The 19582-nt window shown below is 32.1% G+C and overlaps 2 protein-coding genes across 2 annotated transcripts in view; one reads left to right on the top strand and one right to left on the bottom strand.

Moving 5' to 3' along the window:
- Window positions 1-19582, top strand: part of LOC130441872 (probable G-protein coupled receptor B0563.6) — a 234735-nt gene that overhangs the window by 190227 nt on the left and 24926 nt on the right. The window lies entirely within an intron of this gene.
- LOC130441873 (carboxypeptidase N subunit 2-like) lies at window positions 81-15204 on the bottom strand. Its single transcript, XM_056775698.1, has 2 exons — window positions 15129-15204; window positions 81-1385 (listed from the first exon to the last, which is right to left on the bottom strand). The coding sequence occupies exons 1-2, from the start codon at window positions 15155-15157 to the stop codon at window positions 710-712; spliced, it is 705 nt and encodes a 234-aa protein (XP_056631676.1). The 5' UTR covers window positions 15158-15204; the 3' UTR covers window positions 81-709.

Here is a 19582-nt window from a genome sequence, read left to right on the forward strand (position 1 = left end):
GTTAATAAGCTGAAATGCATTTTTTGGTCTCGTAACCAAAACTATTGCATTACCCCAGAATAACTGTTTTCTGTGCTTTATACACGAATGGAAAACGCACGGGGACAGGTGACAAATGTGAATGGTGATAACTAAAGGCATATGATTACGGAATTTTTATTTTGCCGAACCTATAAGCTCATCTATCATACTTATCACAGACGTGGTTCCAACAGGATGGTGTGGCCTCACACACGGCTAGGACTTGATTAGTCGATTGCTTCCCATGGAAATAAAGAGTTTTGAGTAACAATTCGTGAGCTTTTATGGATATAAAATGGACCATTTGTCAATAAATCAACGCAATTCAATCGAGCCTACTGTAGAATGTACAGCAAAATTTGAGGCGACTCCATTGCGAACACTTGATGGAAGACATTTGGATGACATCATCTTTAAAAAGTGCAATCCTCATCTTCACTTTTATTTTCAATATCTTTATTAACACGATATCTCAAGTATTTATCTTTTGATTTAATATTGAAATGATAATTTTGCCGCCAGTCACCGTGTACCTTGCGGGAAAGGAGGAGTATATAAATACAAATTGTAGTAAAACCTTTTACTTCGAACGAAATAGTTATTTTTCATGATAACGACCCATTTACATTTGGAACAGTACCATCGAAATAAAAAGTTAGTTCAAATTTACTGTTTAAAATAAAATTCTTCAGTGCAATAATGTTTTCTGTGATTTAGTTATAAAACTGATAAGAGAATCGGAAATATTTTTTTTTGCCGGTATATAATTCAATACATTTCGTCCCACATGTAAGAATTTTAAATTAGGCATTTTTTTGAACAATGGACTTATATCCTGAATATTATTATTATCCAAATATAATACTTCCAGACTGGGTAATTTACTGAAAGTACTTTGATAGATAAATGCAATATTATTATTACTCAACATTAATGTTTTCAAGGAATGAGAAGATATTAATGGTTTTCTTCTGGGTATCGCAATTCTATTGTCATCAAATAGAAGTTTTTGAATTTTCGGTGCAAGTTTGAACATTTTGGGTGGAATTAATTTGATTCTGTTTCCCGAGAGATCAATGGTTTCGACATTTGGAAGTGACTTGACAATCATTATAGGGAAATGAGTTAAATTCAAGTGATCCGCATATAGAGTATCAGCCCCTTCAACTTCCTCGAAGAATTTGGTGTAATTTGCTAAGTTGATTCGGCCATGTAAATTCATCTTGAAACCAGTAACATCAACACATTTAGTGTCATTGGTAGGTAAACTCCATTCGCCAACTCTCAAATATGCAGTGTTGCGTATTGTGCATGGCTGTCCATACAAGAAGCCACCTTGTACGTAACTCATCGAAACCATCAATCTGTTAACAAATATTATTAGATTAGTTACAAAAATATTAATCGCAATATATTAAATAGAGACAAGACAAATTCAACGTTTTCGTAACTATCTACAAACACTACTTCTGAGTCTTATAAAAACATCAGAATCCAGAGAAAAATTGGTATGCTAAAGTTTCACGTTGCCATGCTTCAAATTTATAGGACATCAAATGTGTAAAAAGCACATTTGTTGAATCAATATTGTCATCTGGATAATTCTGTAGTGACATGGCAATGACGAAAGAAGTATTATTTATAACCTTTTCATAGAAAAAGCAGAGTTTGTGTGGTATTCCAATAGATCCCAGCATTACTCGAGGATGTACAGTAGAGTCTCAATTATCCGACCTAAGCAGGCGGCACCAAGGTCGGATAAGTGAAAAGGTCGGATAACACGGAAAATGATAAAAACAACTTTAGAAAGTTAATTTTATTCAAATATTAGAAACTTTCAAAATACATAGCTGAATTGAAATATAACCGAATTTAACAAATAACATCTAACAGAAAAGTAATAACATATATTTTACAATTTTACAATATTTTATGTTTCTAAATGTTCTTGATTTCAGGTCTCTTCTGTTCCAAAATAAGTTTCTTTAATAATTTCTAAAAATTATTAAAAATTATTCGAAATCATTAAAACTTATTAAAAAAACTAATTTTGGAACAGAAGAGACCTAAATTCAAGAACATTTAGGAACATAAACATATCAAAAGATCAAAGAAATAAGATATTAAAGAAATTTTACAATATGTAGATACTGTAGATACTCACATACTGTGCAATGTCATGAAACATGAAACCAACCTTAGGCTTCGGTAAAATAATTGTGAAACTTTCTGTGCACTGTCTTAAGCACCATATCCCCTTCATCGTCTTCTTCCAATCTTCCTTTCACCATATTCACCATTTCTTCATCTGTCACTTCATAATGTTCAACCACGCAACCCGTCACTTGTAACAATGGAAGTATGCTGCTGTTGACGGATTCAATTTCATTCTGTAAATTTTCTCCACCTGGAGATTCTTGACTTAGTTGGAGCAAAAGTTTCCAAGACTAAAGCACGATACACGATCTAGAATAGATGTTGACAAACACAGATCTCATGTTCCAAATTTAATTAAAAACATATTTGCACGTCTCCAACTACTATTGAATAGGTTCAATGGGTTGCTGAAATATAAAGGCGTTCACAATTAGCAAACTACTTCTTAGTGGTTGATTACGCTGGGGTTGAGTCCGATCAATGTGTAATAAATCAAGCCTTGTCTTAAATAGTATATTTTTGTGCAAAGGAGAATTATTAACATACTCACATCCTTTTTATCAATTTTCTCAACAAGCGACCATTTGCTTCAAAGTGATTCGCGCGAAAATAATTTTGGTTGGATTTGGCTCATCTTGAAAGACCCATACAACCGATTTTTGTTTAGTGCATATATCCATGATTAGTCACATATCACAATCTTATAGATGTCTTTTAAAGCACAGCGATTGAATTTTTTAAGTATTTCTTTGCACCAATCGACACGAGCTTTTTTTGAGCAATAGTCAAATTGCGGGATCCAACAGAAACGAATCTGACAGCCAGATGTTCATGCTTTATTGTATGTGGGCGAGTGGATTTGATGTCCAAGTATGCTTTAATCTCACGGTATGTCACATACAACAGCCGATTTTTAACGACGTTCACGAAATTCATCCTGTAGCGAAGTGAGACCACGTCTGAATTCAGGAAGCCAGTGAAACATTGTGGAGATAATGCTTCATCACCAAAAGTCGGAGCGAGTTTATCAGCACGTTGCTGTTAGTTCAATCCACATCGAAAGACATAGAAAATAATCTCATAGAAATTCATGCGATTTAATTCCATTTTTTGACTGAAGATGAAGATGAATGTATCAAGTGTCTGTAAACAACTCAAACAGTACTCTTATGACAACACGTTAACCATTAAAAATGTTAAACAAACATATTCACATCAGTGGTGCCATATCTCAATACTTGAGAAGCAACCCTCGTATTACGAAAACTTCACGACGAAGCAGACCACCACAAACAAATGAAGTTTTTGATAATGCTTTGACATTGCAGTACTTTTCAAACAGCTTGTAATCGTCATAAGGAGAAAAAATCTGAATTTTGATATCTCAGTACAATCATTATATTATCATTTTATTAGAAGTGGAAATAATTTCAATAAATGGAAAGTCAACAAAAACATATTTTCATTGTTCGTTGAACTTGTTTTGATACATTAGTGAATATAGATTGTAACCACGTGGAGTGTGATTGATGAAAAGGGTCGTTGCAATTCTGAAACAAATTGACTTTTATTCAATAAAAGCCAACTGTATCGGCTTTCTGATTGGAAACCCGAGAACTGCATAAAATTGTAATTTGATAAGTTTCTTTTTTAGATGAATATGCCTATTGAAAATATCAGAATTATTGGTTATTCAAATACCTCACTATTGTGAAATTGTTAGGAAATATATAAAGTGTAGAAAACATGTTATATATCACTTAAAATAATTAGGACGTGTAACTTTGTCTTCCAAAATCGTTTATGATAGAATATTTGTGTGGTTTTGAGTGATTTAAACTTCACTTCCATGTTAATCGACGGATTTGTCTTTCATCACCGAATTATAGCGTTTGAAATGGATACCAGCATATAATATTTCATAATACGAGACTTGCTACTTAAGCTTTAAGATGTGGCATCACTGATGTGAATATGTTAAATTTGACATTCTCATCATACAGTTTTACATTTTGAATGAACATATTCAGAACGTGTTGCCATAAGATGTTATTTGAGCTGTTTACAGAAATATTCATCTTGATCAACAAATGAAAAATTACAAATATTGCCGCGAAGCTGTGTTTCGCTGGTTTTTCGAACTCAATCGTGATTGCATGTCGCTACTTGATGAATTTAGGGGAGGTCGTCAAAATCAGTTGTTTTGCCAAAAAACATTGATGTTGTACCAACAAGAGAAGACGAATCATTCTCCACCATGACAATGCGAGATCTTATACATCAGTTCCAGCAAAAACGTTTTTGAACAGTGAAAACATCAAATTGATGAGTCATTCGCCGTACATTCCTTTGTCACTTAATGATTTCTTCTTATTCTCGCAGATCAAAGATTATAATTTAAAAAAATATTTTTTTATACCGGTAGAACCGTTTAAGTCACATATTTAGGAGGTACCTCAATGGGAATGGGAAAAATGCTTCGATAATTGGTTCAAATTTATGCAAAAGTATACTGATCTTGATGGAGAATATTTTGAAATGCAATAAAGCCATAATCAATTTTGAATATTTTTTCCTGTTTGTCTATCTCAAAAGTTAAGTAGCAGCCCTCTTAGTTAAGTCACAGTTAATTTAACAGCTATACTTGCTGGCACTGTTGTATATATACACGCAATGTGTCAACCGCCATTTGTTAAAAAGCACTAGTAGAAAAGATACGTGTATTATGTTTGCACGAATAAAATCTGTAATCACCTTGCAACATATGTTTCGTATCAAATTTGGTTGTCATTCTTCAGGTACGAATAACATACGTATACTATATATTTTATTTCTTAAAGGACTGCAGCAACTATCAAAAAATTTCGACTCATTCTCATCACTACAACAAAGGTAGTGAATTTTACCAGTTAAAGTATTCTTAAAAATCCCGCTAAGAAGTCAAAGTATCGACTGAGTATATTATGTGCAATCAGATCACAAAAGCCAGCTGATTATTTTGAAGAAGCTGTACCGTTAACGAAAAATCGGATTAGTTTCGAAATTTGGTTTGATACACCCGACGTAGGTAAATTTGACTGGATTAATAGCTCTGAAAATTGTGTCAAATACTTCTTGCTCAAGGAGGAATTCATTAATTATTCTTCACCATGATGATAGGTATGATTTTGCAACAAATCCATTGATTTTATCTGTTGGAAACATTTCATAATCCTGTACTGATTACAACGAAGATATGTGGCATCATTTGAAAAATTTGTCACCGTACAGCTCTTATCATTTTGATAAGTCATTATTATGTATAACTCACCTAAATATTCGAATTGAACAATTTTTGAGAAGATTTCAACAATTTCTTTTATATTATAATAAACTCATAGAAATGTATTGGAATAAATTAAATGCAAACTATGCAGATGTAATCGTTCACTTTCTTTAAGTGTGGTAGTGACTGCAAACGTACGTGAAGTTATATCGGAATTGTACCATGATGTGTAAAAAATTGAGTTGAACATTCGAGCCATAAAGAAAAAAATGAATAATCAATTTACTACCCGTAACGCCAGCAGTTTTGTTTTCAAAATCAATACATTGGCAAGTTTTTTCACTATTTGTATTCATATAATAAACTATTTTGAAGGAAAGAAATTAAATATACGAAACTATGCAGAATAAGTGAGATTCAATGAACATCTGCGTGGTAAATTTGAAGCTATCAAGCTATAATCGACATTTATTTGATATAATACCAAATAAATGATTTGATAGTTTGAACTGAAATTCTATTTTTTCTCTCTACCCAAGGTTGTTGATGACGAAATAAATAAAGTTATTATTCTTTATGTAACAATTGAACCACTATGGAAGATGTAATCAATTTGGTGACACTTGCCGGAAAAGAGTACGGGACAAACAATAATTGGTGTAGAGAGCGTTGAGTGGGTACGAGGATAATTCACGTGTAGCCGAAAGAAGTCCATTCGAAATGCTAGTTGTAAATTAGTAATTCATGTAACGACGACGACGCAAAAGAATTTGTCGAAGATTTTAAAACTACATTATTATCAATTTCAATCAATCAATTTTGTCGTAGCGAAAGGTGATGTACTTATTTTTTTAGTAAAGCAATTGTTAGTTTTTATCTTGATTCTCTAATGCTATGGCTCTTTCTTCAGCTATAAGATAAACAGAAGACATTACATTTCCGGCAAAATAATTTGTCATCTTAAAAAAGAAGTATGTAATGGGCTGAATATGACTGACCGCTGTATCGGTCGCAAGGACTCATTTTGAATGGTTTCTACGGTAACTTGATGTGACACCATGTGATTGCTACCTTGGAGTGTTCATAAAGATTCATATGTACGTAATTCTACTAGTAGATGAACTTTTCGGAATTATGAAACAGGATTGTAGCAGCTGTTACAACAATTAGTCACGGCACACTGACCAACATTTGAGAAGAATTCACACCCTCTTGACGTGTGTCGGATACTCATATTGAACACTTGTAGGTATTTTTTTCAAACCGTTTAAACTGTTCGTTTGACGTACCATATATAACAGAAATGTAGAAAAATATCATGAAACGTTAAAAACCCGCTATTTATTCTGAAAACATGGTATTTTAATTACAATTTAGTTCATCACTTATATCACATCTATCAATGTAGAATTGGATTATTGGATAGCAATTGGTGCATGAAATTGCTTATTTAGTTCAAACACTTTCAGAATACCAACCAACAAATCAGAAAATAATGAATTATAACTCAAACTGTCAATGCATATTAGTAACAACTCAACATCAAATGTCAAAATCATATAATTCACTTAATCCCCAAATAAAATCAATCGTCCCTCATCATTAAAACTCAATATCAGGTTATTCATCATAAACCATCATTATTGCTTTGGAAATTCGTACATTTAGATTTGTTGATTTTAAACGATACCGAAGATTGCCAATTTGGAAGTATTTTTACAGATGTTGATAAAAGGAGAAAATGCTCAATAAAAGTTATGATAGAAATATCGTACGTTCTCTCGACATTCAGAAAAGTATCTCTAGAACTGGAGACAACTTTTTCCTTCGTAACATGATCATTCATTTTTTGGCTTTTGGGTTTACATAATATAAAATAAGTATCAAAATACTTAGAAAACTATAAGAACTTCAAATATAGAGGATGTATCATACATAATATCGGTTTCCAATGATCACTTTGTTGTTTGTTTGTTTGTTAAATAATCATAATATTCGAAGTATAGCTTATGGTATTCTTTAGTTTTACTCCAATGTTTCACCAATATCTCATTTCACCTTCTTTGAGCTCATATTCAAAAAATTGTTGCACACCAAATTTTTTTCACGCACGAATTTTGACATGAATCTGAATAAATAGAAATCTGACGGACCGAGGTCTAGACTAAATACAGGACGTAGTAGGAGCACAATACCAACAAGTTCTTCGATCTTAGTCCTCGTAACTTTCACAGTATGGTTTAGCATTGTCTTTTCGTGAGAGAGGCCGCTTTCGATTCACTCTTATATTTCTCCTAAAAAACTTCATACATAGACATCAGCTGTCTACTAGATATCGATGTATTGATATCCCGACCATCTTGAATGGCTTAGAAGTACACTAAACTCTCATACCAGACACAAAACAAGACTTTCTGCCCAAATCAACCCGCTAATTGTCCTATATGATCCATTTTTCTCCCCAAATAACAATGAATCTAATAAAAAGGATCATATTTCGGCAGGGCGCGAAGCTGTTCACACATCTCGACTTGATTTTCGAAAGATGGTATTTATGAAATTAGCCGTAATTGTGACCAAAAGTATTCTATTGTGCATGATATGAAATATGTCAATGACAGGTTTAATCAGAATAAAAATAAGAACACATAATAAACTGTTGAACAAAGTCAAATAGAAAAATATTTGTAGAATGCATTTAAAAATATTAGAATTGAATAGATGAATACCTATCCAGATCCAATTGATTATAAATTATTGGAATATGAAATTTTTATTTCAAGTATGTTTTTCGTACTATGAAATTATTGGTATTGGAAATTCGTTTCCTGGAAGACGATGAATTGAATATCAAAACCAGTGCCAGGCAGTGTAATTGTGAGTGTTGGTGAAGTGTTAGTAAAAAGTGTATGATTAATAACTAAAATAAATTCGACACATTTTTTAATATGTGATCAAAAATTCGGTAGTCCACAAATTTTAAGGCATTTAGTATGTTCCTGATTGAAAGAATAGGTAAATTGATATATTACAGCTACCTAATATTGTTTTCTCGTTATAGGATGTTTAAAATGCCATTTATATTGATAAAATCAAAAACTATTTACCTGGGAAACATAATAACGCAGATCGAAAATCAAAATTTTTGCTTTTGTGATACATTTATTTCTGTTGAAGACATTGAGTTCACTAAATAATTAAACGGAAGATTTTCTGCTATTGAGGTTGAAATGGTCAAATACCAAAAAAAGATAATCGACATTGTATGCTGTTTGAGTTTCTCAAGATTAGGAATACAACAGTTACAAACCAAAGCATTTACGGTGTTTATGCAAGTACATTCATAGTTCATACATACAGTTCATATCCTATTATTCTGATCTCTCTATCAATTACCAAGACCAACAACATTAGATAACAGCACTTTAAGGGCAGAAGGGAAAATAGATCTATGTTAGACGATCGACGAAGTGTGCATTATTCCGCAACACGCGACTGCAAGAACGTAATATGCCAAACGAATGTTGAGAAAATTAATCAACCCATCCACCCAACATTCTCGTTATACGTTGCACTCTCGGATTCTCATTTATAGCGAACACTTCATTTCTTTGAATGCATAAACTTTGCTTTTGCTAGAGATATTTTTCTCAAAATTCTTATCGGTCTGGAATTGGAAATTTGCCCACGAGATGTCAAAATGTTCATAACGAAGGTGTTTACAGTATTGATTACAAACAAAAACTTGTTGAATTCCATTCATTGTAAGCCTGTTAAATACTCCTAATAGGATTTGAGTGACTAGAATACATGTTACATCAACAGTCAGCAAACAACTATATCTGATATGTAAAACAGTGACCCAAAATAATGGATTTATTAATATCAAAAGCAACTAGATTCTAGAAGCAACTTTTCATATCTGATACTACGTATTATGGTGATGATTTTCATGTATTTATGTTTCGTCCTATAAAAAATACAAACAACTGTATTATTGTATAAATTTTAAGTTGTAACTTAAAGTAATTTCACTCAGCTGTATTTTGTATTGCTGTTCCGCAAAACGTGAACTGCATAGATTCGTTCTTTTTCACATCCATCTAATCGAATTCACCTTTACCCCATAGCGGCTCCCAATAGAAAAAGCGGCTTTCGAAAATGATGCTGTTTTGTCAGCATTAACTACAATTTTCAAAGCCCCGTTTTGTAATGCCGACGAGGTAGGGGCAATTGGAATTGATTTCGTTGGAGCCCAACAAATTGATATCATCGTAATTTTCGGAATTAGAGATTCTTCATCTCCGAATTTCCTTTCAAATATCCGTGAATCACTTCTCTTATTACCAAGCGCCGTTCCTTTGGATGATTTTGGTTGGTTAGATTTCCAATAAGATGATTATGGTGCGAGCTAACTTGCAATTAGAAATCATGTAACAGTAAACCAGGCTAATTGAATTAGTTTATTAGCTTTCCCTTCGTTCGTTACATAATCAATAGATTTCAATGGAATACCAATGAATTGATTTACGTTAAAATTGCTGGTTGGCTGGCTCACTCAATATTTTAGATGGGACTATATAGTGAAAACTCGGAGATATGATGATAGTATAATGAAATATTTGAGTGTTTATTAGCTCTCCAGTTTCCCATTGAGGAAGTACAAATATGCATAAAACCTCAATGCGTCACAATATTCGTAAAAACTTTCATGAAACCAATGCAGCTCTAATCAATAACACATTAAATATGGAAAGGTTGCTGGATTGAAATCAACATTTCAACAATTTTTTCTAGTATATCGAAAATTATTTCATCGTTGGTTTATGCGAAAAGCTCTTGAATTTTTCAATATTAACCTGCCTCTATGCGCTTGTGTCCTCTTTACTTTAACTTGGTGCTTCTCTCTTTCTTTCTTATTGAATTGATCCACAATGTGGGACTCTCAAACGATTTCTGATTCTTCTTATTGCAATAACTCGCAAAGTTCTACAAAGTGGTGTTCTTCTCGTGCGATTCCTCATTTATTTCAATTGCATTAATTCGCATTTTTCTAAAACGTGTTGATTTCTTGTGCGGTTTCTAAGTCTTCTTCATTGCATTAATTCACAAAGGTACCTAGAGTAGAACTGTTCGTATGCGAATTTCCATTCTTTTTAATTGTATTAATTCACAAAGTTGTATAACACGGTGTTCTTTTAGTGAATTTTCTCATTTTGCTTCATTGTATTAATTCACCATTTCTTTAATGAGTTCCTCTTCGTGTATGAGGTCCCTTTTTTCTTCTGTTAGCTAAGTAACTCAATTCACTTTGTCAAAAAATAATTAATTAAGCAAAGAAATAGATAAATGCAGTGGTTTCAATGATCTGACTAGCGTACTCGACAAAAATCAAACTATTAAGAACTCAGTGTACATAAATACTAAACATTATCATATACAATAATAACTATAAACAACTAAAAATCAGTAGATTAGGCATTTATGGTCAATTAGAGTCACATTTATATTAGATAAAAATATGTAATTGGAGATGATTTGTTAATGGGGCTTGCGTGCGTAGTCATAAATAAGGTACACTTCGAACCACTTAACTATATAATTAACAGATCCTATTGGTTCCCATGAAGAGTAGTGACATAATTCATGAATTAATTATAATTTTTTATAACGTGGGGCTGTATTTTTTTTAATTACTGCTCTTTATTTTATTGATTTGCAATGTTTTGAAACTTCACTGCATAATGGCTTGGTCAAGAATGATCATATCTCCTTAGTCAGTAGACAGGCAAATGAATCAGACAAAATAATACAAAAATACTACATTTTTGCGACTTTTATCCTCACAGGATAACTGATTCACTAAATGTTATAGAAGGACAATCGATTTGACAGTTTTTGTGGTTTTGTCTCTATATTTGTTTTATTGTTCGAGGTAGAGACATATCCAGGTGTTCATGGCTTATATACTTAAAGATAATTAGTAGAAAGCCGAATAGCTCTGATATTGTTAGTTGTTGCGACGGTCTCTACTTTTATTACGATTCACAAAATGCTTCAAAATTCAAAATTTCCTGTACAATTAACTGTACTGCAATAACAGTTACGTATGTATGGACAGAAGAAGGTAAAGGAAGACAGAGGAAATCATCAGATCAACCGAACCGTACCATTAAGCCCCTAGATAGGCGCTTTAGACAGCTTTGCGAGTTTATTTCTTTCTTAATTGATAATTTTTTCTTGGGCTAAAAATTTCTAATATGAGTATAACTTAAGCACCTTATATAAAATTGAAGCGCATGTAACCAAAAATGAAGCTTCGAAAATGTTCAACTTGATTTAAAAATTCTCCTAACAATTAATTACCTATCTCATTCGGGAAATGAAAACCTCATCCTATGAGAATTCAACAAAAATATCTCTTACCTCATTTGATATTTTCTACTAGTTAGTAATAAATTGGATCTTTATTATCTCAACATTCGGTGATAAATTATATTTTTAGTGATGTGTAAGTCTTAGCCGTTCCAGTGTTGAATTGAGTACAGATCTTTACAAATCATACTGTTACGTCATGTTTGACACATACTTTTAACAGAAATTTTCATTTGAAATTCTTACAATATTAAACGGAGTTTGTTTAATTTTCATTTTGATGTACTACGTACATTGTAACTCAATCACACAAGGTATCAATCTGGAAACATCCTCTATTATATTTTCACCCTAATTAGAAATTTGGAAATATGCAAAGCCAAGTAACACTTATCTTTAAGAGGGGCAGTTTGCATGCTAGCTTCAAACTAAATTACAATAATCCTATAGCATTAGCGGACACAAACCTTAACATTTTTAATGGGAAAGGGGCTTTCAGTGATACTTCATTTAAAAGAAAAATCGTTAATCTTTCTTTTTTGAAACACCGCATCGTACTTGACTTGCAGAAGTAATTTCATAATAACAGTGAACAAGTTTAAGCTAACAAAAATACTTATATGATTTTCGTCTGCATTAAATGAAGAATACTGAAACGGTATTTTATTACAGTAACTTATTAATTTATTCAAAATAACAAAATATGATAATATTTACATTCATATTATTATAAGAATGTAATTTCCATGAATGACTTTTTTTGTAATAAGTTATAACATAGAAAAAAAAAGCCCAGGTAAGGCATTCTTCTAATTTTTGTCAAAATATTCATTATTCATCATTTCTGATACCATTTCTTGTTGCCAAAAGTACTTCACCACTCATATTAGTTTTTCAAACGCTCTTATAGAAAAAATTGGTGTATAAGATTTTCACACACGTGTTAAGCAGGTCAATTAGTTATTATTAAAAAGGTGTCGTAACTTCTTTTTATCCCATAAACTGTCACTTCAAAATGAGTATAACATTGTTAGAAATAATTAGATTAGTATCTAAATGCCATGAATCTAGCTGGCTTTCACCGATTAATCTACTGTGTACCCCAGAGAATTTACCAGACAAGTAACAAACACTTTGTAAAGCGAGCTTTGGAGGATGTTATTCTCCAGTATACACCTGAGTAGTTTGAGCAGGCCTGCTATATGGAGGCGTGATCTTAAGCTTCTGTTAGTTGTAGTGTACGGAAAAGACTTGGTAGCTGATTCCACAGACTTGCACTTTTCCAAAGAAAGGAGCTTCGATAATTTGACGTTCTTGGCGTCTGCAGATGCACTCGGTGTTTATGAGCCACGTCTGCCTTTCTAGTAGAACAGAATTTGCCGTGATAGTATCGGCAAAACAAAGTCATGTCAGCGACCTTTCTTCTATACTCTAAGCTGTCCAATTTGTGGTCGAACTTCTGTATTGACTCATTATAGGATATTGTTGCAAGCCGAGGTGTGCCCATCGGTGAATAACTGAATGGATCGGTCTGAGAAAGCTACTGAGCCAATTGATAAGTAAAAAAACAAACCGTACGATCTTAAATTATTTCGAAGATTGGCACGCCAGGCCCTGTCAAAAGCGATTGTTCTGAATACTCTATATTTCTCTATATCTTCAGACCACACGTTGGTGACATAGCCCAGGAGATCCCCGATTGATCTATGTTAACGCAAGCCGTATTGATGGGTGCTAATGCTATTAATAGACTCAAAATTTGATGGGTAATGACTTTCTCCATGACCTTGGTAATGACTGTACATGTAACCTTTTAGAAGTTTTGCCACATCTATTTGTGGCATCGATGAACCACCTCAAGTAGGCTTGGTGGTAGTTTTCCCCACGAATCAAGAGTTGAATTTGAATTAAACATTCTTCAGGTAGTTATCAATTGGGCAATGTTCCGTGACTATACTACTAACTCTAGTTAGCTCGCCTTTGCTCAACGAAAGTCCTTTTGCCTACCTTTAGTAGAATTTTAATTCCTATGCGTTGTTCTGTCTTTTAAGGAGGTTTGATTCTGATCTCAAATTATCAAGAGACTATGTGCATTTCCATACAACTAAATTTTATAATCGTCATGTGATTGGAAGGCTACTCTTCTATCTAATGGAATGTATATCTTTGCATTGCACGACTCCGTTTCCATATGTATAATAAGCAAGGTTGGTTCTCAGTCTATGCGTTCATCTTCCATTTTCTAACATGAGTTTATAGTTTTTGATTAATTCTTACTGGGAATGCATATCATCCGTGACTATATCAATGCCTTATATTGTTTTAGAATGCTAGGTTACCCAGTTAGACCACCAGGACTCTGTTCCTTGTATGCTTTTATTGCCCACTCTCTATAAACGCCTTAAAAGGGTTACTCTAAGATGTTTTCCAATATTGCCGTGGGACATGATCTTGGCGCGCTATCATGAGGTAATCCCCTCTTTGCAGCGACATTTAAAGACTGTGAGGTAATTCGGTAGTTAAAGCTGGAATGGAATTACTTAATTAAATAAGTAATGAGAGTAGTGTTCGTGTATTTTTTGGGTTATCTGAATAGTCTACGTTGAACGCCAGATTTTTATTAGTATAATATTAAAGAGAATTTGCAGACTACGTCGTTTCCTATGAATGTTTAGCTGTGTTTGAAAAATTTAGGGTATGAATAGCTTCTCAGATTTATTATAATAATGTTTCTCATATCAATGTATATAGTGAAATATTAGGTAATATATCAAAATCATTAGCAAATATCAATCACACAATGCGACTCCTATTTTGTGTAAATTAATAGATCAATGGATTTCGTGTGAAACACACATAATGTGGCACTAAAATTGTTAAAGGAATATCAAAGGTCATTCCAAACAATAATTTTCAATTAACAATAAAGGAAAAGCGAATAATTAATACTGAATTATATTGGAGGAATATTTTATCTTTTATCAATTATTTCGAGTTACAAATTGCATTGAAATATTAATATTATGATCGTAAAATACAACCATCAAGTATATCGAAATAAATTCTAATATTGATAATGTAGAAATAAATCACTAGCACGATTTATAATAAGAAACTTATCTATGATATTGGGCCAAATTGAAAATTTTCATCCATGTGATAATGTTCCCATTATTTACATTGATGTAGCTAATTTTCAGTTATAACTAGGTAAACTAAGAAAGAGGATTTAGATACAATTACTGCTACATGAATGTGATTTACTAACAAAAATTAATTATAGTATATTGTGAAAATTAAAAACACTTACAAAGTTATCACTCTCAGATAGAACCCCATTTCTAACAAATTTGAATAACTTCTGAATTTTTGATAGAGTTTCTCGATTTTATGTACGTATGACGATCAGGATTGTACTGGACCATTTAAATAACTTTAAGTGAAAATTGCTTAAATTTATATTTGCACACATCATCATATATATAATACGTCACTACTCATGTAACTGGGATCTAATTATTTTTAGGAATCATATCTGTATAAGCAAAAAAAATTTAATTATAATATTGAGCCATCTGTCTCCATTGTGAGAGCCCAATTTTCACATAACTTGGATATGAATACATGAATGAATGAATGTTACCTACTCAATTTTTGCTCAGTCGATTCATTAAATGGATACCAACATAATGTTAAAGCTTTTTTGAAAGAATCTCTTGGAGTCAATTTTACATGTGAAGTCACATTCAAACGTCACAATTAACCCCTGGTAACGTTTTTTCGCGTTTTATAGATGGCGTTCACCTACAGACTTCGGTTTAAACGTTATCGGCGAAGAATCCGAATCTAATTTTTTCAAATTTCAAATTATAAAGGTATTTGGTGACATGATTGAAAATTTGCATTTATATTTGATGAACTCGATAATGATAATGATGAAGAAATTATCAATATTATCAACGCGTCGAGAAAACAGAAAGTTTTTCATCCAAGAGCAAATCTTTCTTTGTGTTTTTTCACAAGGGTAACCAGAAAGACCATTTCATTGTTAGAGAAATTGTAATTGCAAATTGATTTCCGTTCATTTAAAACAGATATCGGAAAAATTTTAGTTATATTTCCCCACTAGTGACAACTGGCAGATATATGTCTTCTTAACTGTGACCTGTAAAATAAAGCAATATTGTCTATTATTGGCTTAAACTAGAGTTTAAATCTTAATTTGATCTCCAGTTCCACCCTCTTGGCTCTTAAAAATCGTATAAATGTAATTATTCATTCCCTTTCTCCAAATATGGAACCAATTGCAATTTTATTGGCTGTGATTGAAATACATTTAGAAATCTATCTCTTATTCATTTACTAAGTTTCATCATTATAATCGTGAATACCTCATATTACGTTTTACCATGGATATGTGTGTGAACACCTTCATAATTTCTGATGCCACTTATTAAGGGAGCTTATTTCTTATAAAATTATACTAAAACTGTAGTAATTGAATGAAAATATCAACATGTCACTTCTTTCTTCGATTTGAAATATTCTATTTTTCGTTTCAATTAAAATTCAAAAAGAGAAAATATACAAGAAATAGAAGAACTATGGAAAAAGGTAACTTTATATTGACTTCCCTCAAAATACTACTATTGTTAATAATGGGCTCATCTCAAAGTTCAAGTCATGAATAGTGGAATATATTTGAAAAGTTCTACCAAAAAATCTGCCATGTTGTCTGCCAGGTGTAAAATATGTTCCTTTCAGCACATTCTTTCTTTTCGATAAGATCCAGAAGACGCATGGGAAAAGCTAAACTGTTGAACACCAACGTTAGTGTTTATGAAAACTAGAGGACTGTATATATAGCACTACAGCTTAGACAATTGATTATGATTTGCCTTCCAAGTCGATGGATGATGCCGTATTACCTAATTCCACTTCTGAAATCAATAATTAGACTATCAAATTGGCGAAAAAGCTATACCAACACCATACTTCGAAAGACTCCAGTCCTTCTAGCACAATCTACTCATATTCAAAAAAGAATTCATCTTGACAAAATAAAATCTATAATATACAATTTGAGTACACTTTAATATTTGTTCAAATTATAATGACACTCATCTAGTATAACTCAAAATGATGCCTTTCTAGAGCTAGTTTTTCATTATAAATTATGAATATTTTTGTTCAGGTCATAGCCGTAGACCCAAAAATTTTATCGATAGAATATCTGCATATAATTGAACTCTACTTAAATTTGACATTCACTCGTTTTGGAATCATATGTTGCTTCATCCATAAGAGATATTCTCATTTCAGTTTCCAAAGTATGTCCTCATCGTTATCCATCTTCAACTGACTAATTTTTACTTTTCAATCGTTCATAACATTTGTAAACAAAATTACTACTATAAAATCTACAATCGCCATAAAAAAATTTACAAAATTCATGGATTTGGTATTTTCTATCTTGAAACAAACAAAATTATGAAGCGTTGGTCAAGATTCATAATTTACGGTGGCATTGCAAATAAGTGACTAAAGTGACTCAGTAGCAGATTTACAAATTGTTTTAACAACTGGGAGTATGAGACATACTAGTTGAAAAAGAAGCGTTGCAAGTAATCGCTGGTATTCAAATTGATCCATTATATTTTTATTGAATATTATTTCTCTTCCTTGTACTTTATTGACCTCGCGCTTTTTCCACTCAAAATATAAGCACTTGTTCCTTCCTACGCTATTGATAAAGCTAAATTGGAGCTAACAAAAGCCGACTGAAGATGGATTGATACTTGGGGCGAAATGGAACTAGGTGAAGAGGAGAAGAAAAAAAGAAAAAAAACATAGTTGAAATAGTCTATAGTAACAATTGTTTCATTAGTATTAGGTGAGATTTTGATCATCTGAACGAATGAACAGAAAAAAACGGTATGAAATGCCGTGAGTCGAAGCCTAGACGTAAAAAGTATGTTACAACAATTCGAACAAGAGTGGAGTATAATCAAAGTAAATAACTGTGAAACATTGAAGTCCAGCCTAGAGGAATGAACTTACGAAAAGAAGTTGTAGGAACCTGACAACGATAACTTTAGAAATAATATGTTAAGGAATGCCAAAACACTAAGGAAAAATCAACTTCCAAGAAAGTATATAACAACGTGACCAAAATAATTGGGAAATAATTGTTGAAACAATCATATGTTATCAATAATGGGAAGGGTTAAGCTTAAGTATTCAGGTAATTTCAGCCGAAATCCGGTCTTCAAGTGTTTCAGGAGTCTTATAAATAAATGATTCAATATATGCAAAATTAATAAACAGAAACTGGGAGATCCTCTGATGTTATGAACTACTTCAGTCATCTGGATTTTCAGTATTTTAAAGCATATAAACTAGAAAAAAATTCTTGACATAATTTCTGGGAATTGATTGTACAAATCGTATTTTTCAGTAGCTTTTTGTTGTTATTTGATGATTTTCCTTACATTTGAAATGAAGGTTATATTCTCTCACTGCTACAATCCCTAATTAGATGGAATCAATTTGATATTGATTGAAGACAATGAAACTCATCGTGGTACTAGTATTAGTATAAGTTTTTTTTCCGCGCCGCTCCAATTCGGTCCTGACTAAACCGATATTATAATAAAAAGTTGCGCACTACCACGGTTTATTTGGGCAGCTGCCAATATGATTTCATTTTCCGAGACTAAATAACGTTTAAAAAGTATTTTCTTTTCAAGATAAATAAGGTCGATTAAATAATGATAATTATATTTATGGTTTCAACGGTTTGAACACTTTGTTGTTTTGTTTTAGTACATTAATATCTAAATATAGTAACCGGAGTGAAATTAAGTCTTTTATAATATTTCAGAGAAAATATAATTTGCGAAATAATCAATCAAATAACGTGTCAAAGAGCCCATCAGGAGACGAGTGAAAAATGACGATATATCTCCGGAAATGAGAGAGAATATCTGTAAAGCCCTTGTATTTCTTAAATGATATTAACAAGTTGATGAAAATTAAGATATACGTTGGAAATTGTTTCATACAACTTTATCATTGTTTTCTCAAAATTTGAACATTTTGCTCCAGAACAACAAATATTTTTAAAAGAGATACTAAATGTGTATCAACTTTTACATTCTAAGTTATATTAGAAATCCAGGCAAAATACTTTCTTGACATGAACAATCTATTATCTGGAACAACGTTCATTAAAACCATTTTTTTAATTTTCTCCTGAAGTGTAGATTGTACATTGTTTGGGTCGTTTTGACTTCACAGCCACTCTTCACCTATATCTATCAGATATTTGTTATATAACCCTGCATCTCATTGATCTGCTTCTAAAATACCGTACAATCTTCTCTAAGGAAGCTTTTTTTCAAATTTTTCAAGATTTTAGTCCTACTCATTTGAGCTACTTGAATATAGATTCATCAATTATTTAGAATCTTTGATTGATCAGTCAGATTCCCTTATTTTTAATATAAAGTGGAGAGGAGGCAGCGTCTTTAGAGCATGTTGACATGACCCCTGTAATATCTAAACAGAAGTGATAATTCTTCAATTTCGAAGAAGTTAAAATTATCCTTAATTTATAATAAAAGGTGAAAATCATATGACGATCATATCTGCTTCAAAGGTTTGAAAATTTATCCAACATCCAGTAGAAAGTACCAAACTAAATTCACATTATTGTTTATAAATTTTTCGAGGATAATAATTTTTTATCCGCAATCATTGGTT

Source organism: Diorhabda sublineata, chromosome 3 (assembly GCF_026230105.1).
Source record: "Diorhabda sublineata isolate icDioSubl1.1 chromosome 3, icDioSubl1.1, whole genome shotgun sequence".
Taxonomy (NCBI): Eukaryota; Metazoa; Arthropoda; class Insecta; order Coleoptera; family Chrysomelidae; genus Diorhabda; species Diorhabda sublineata.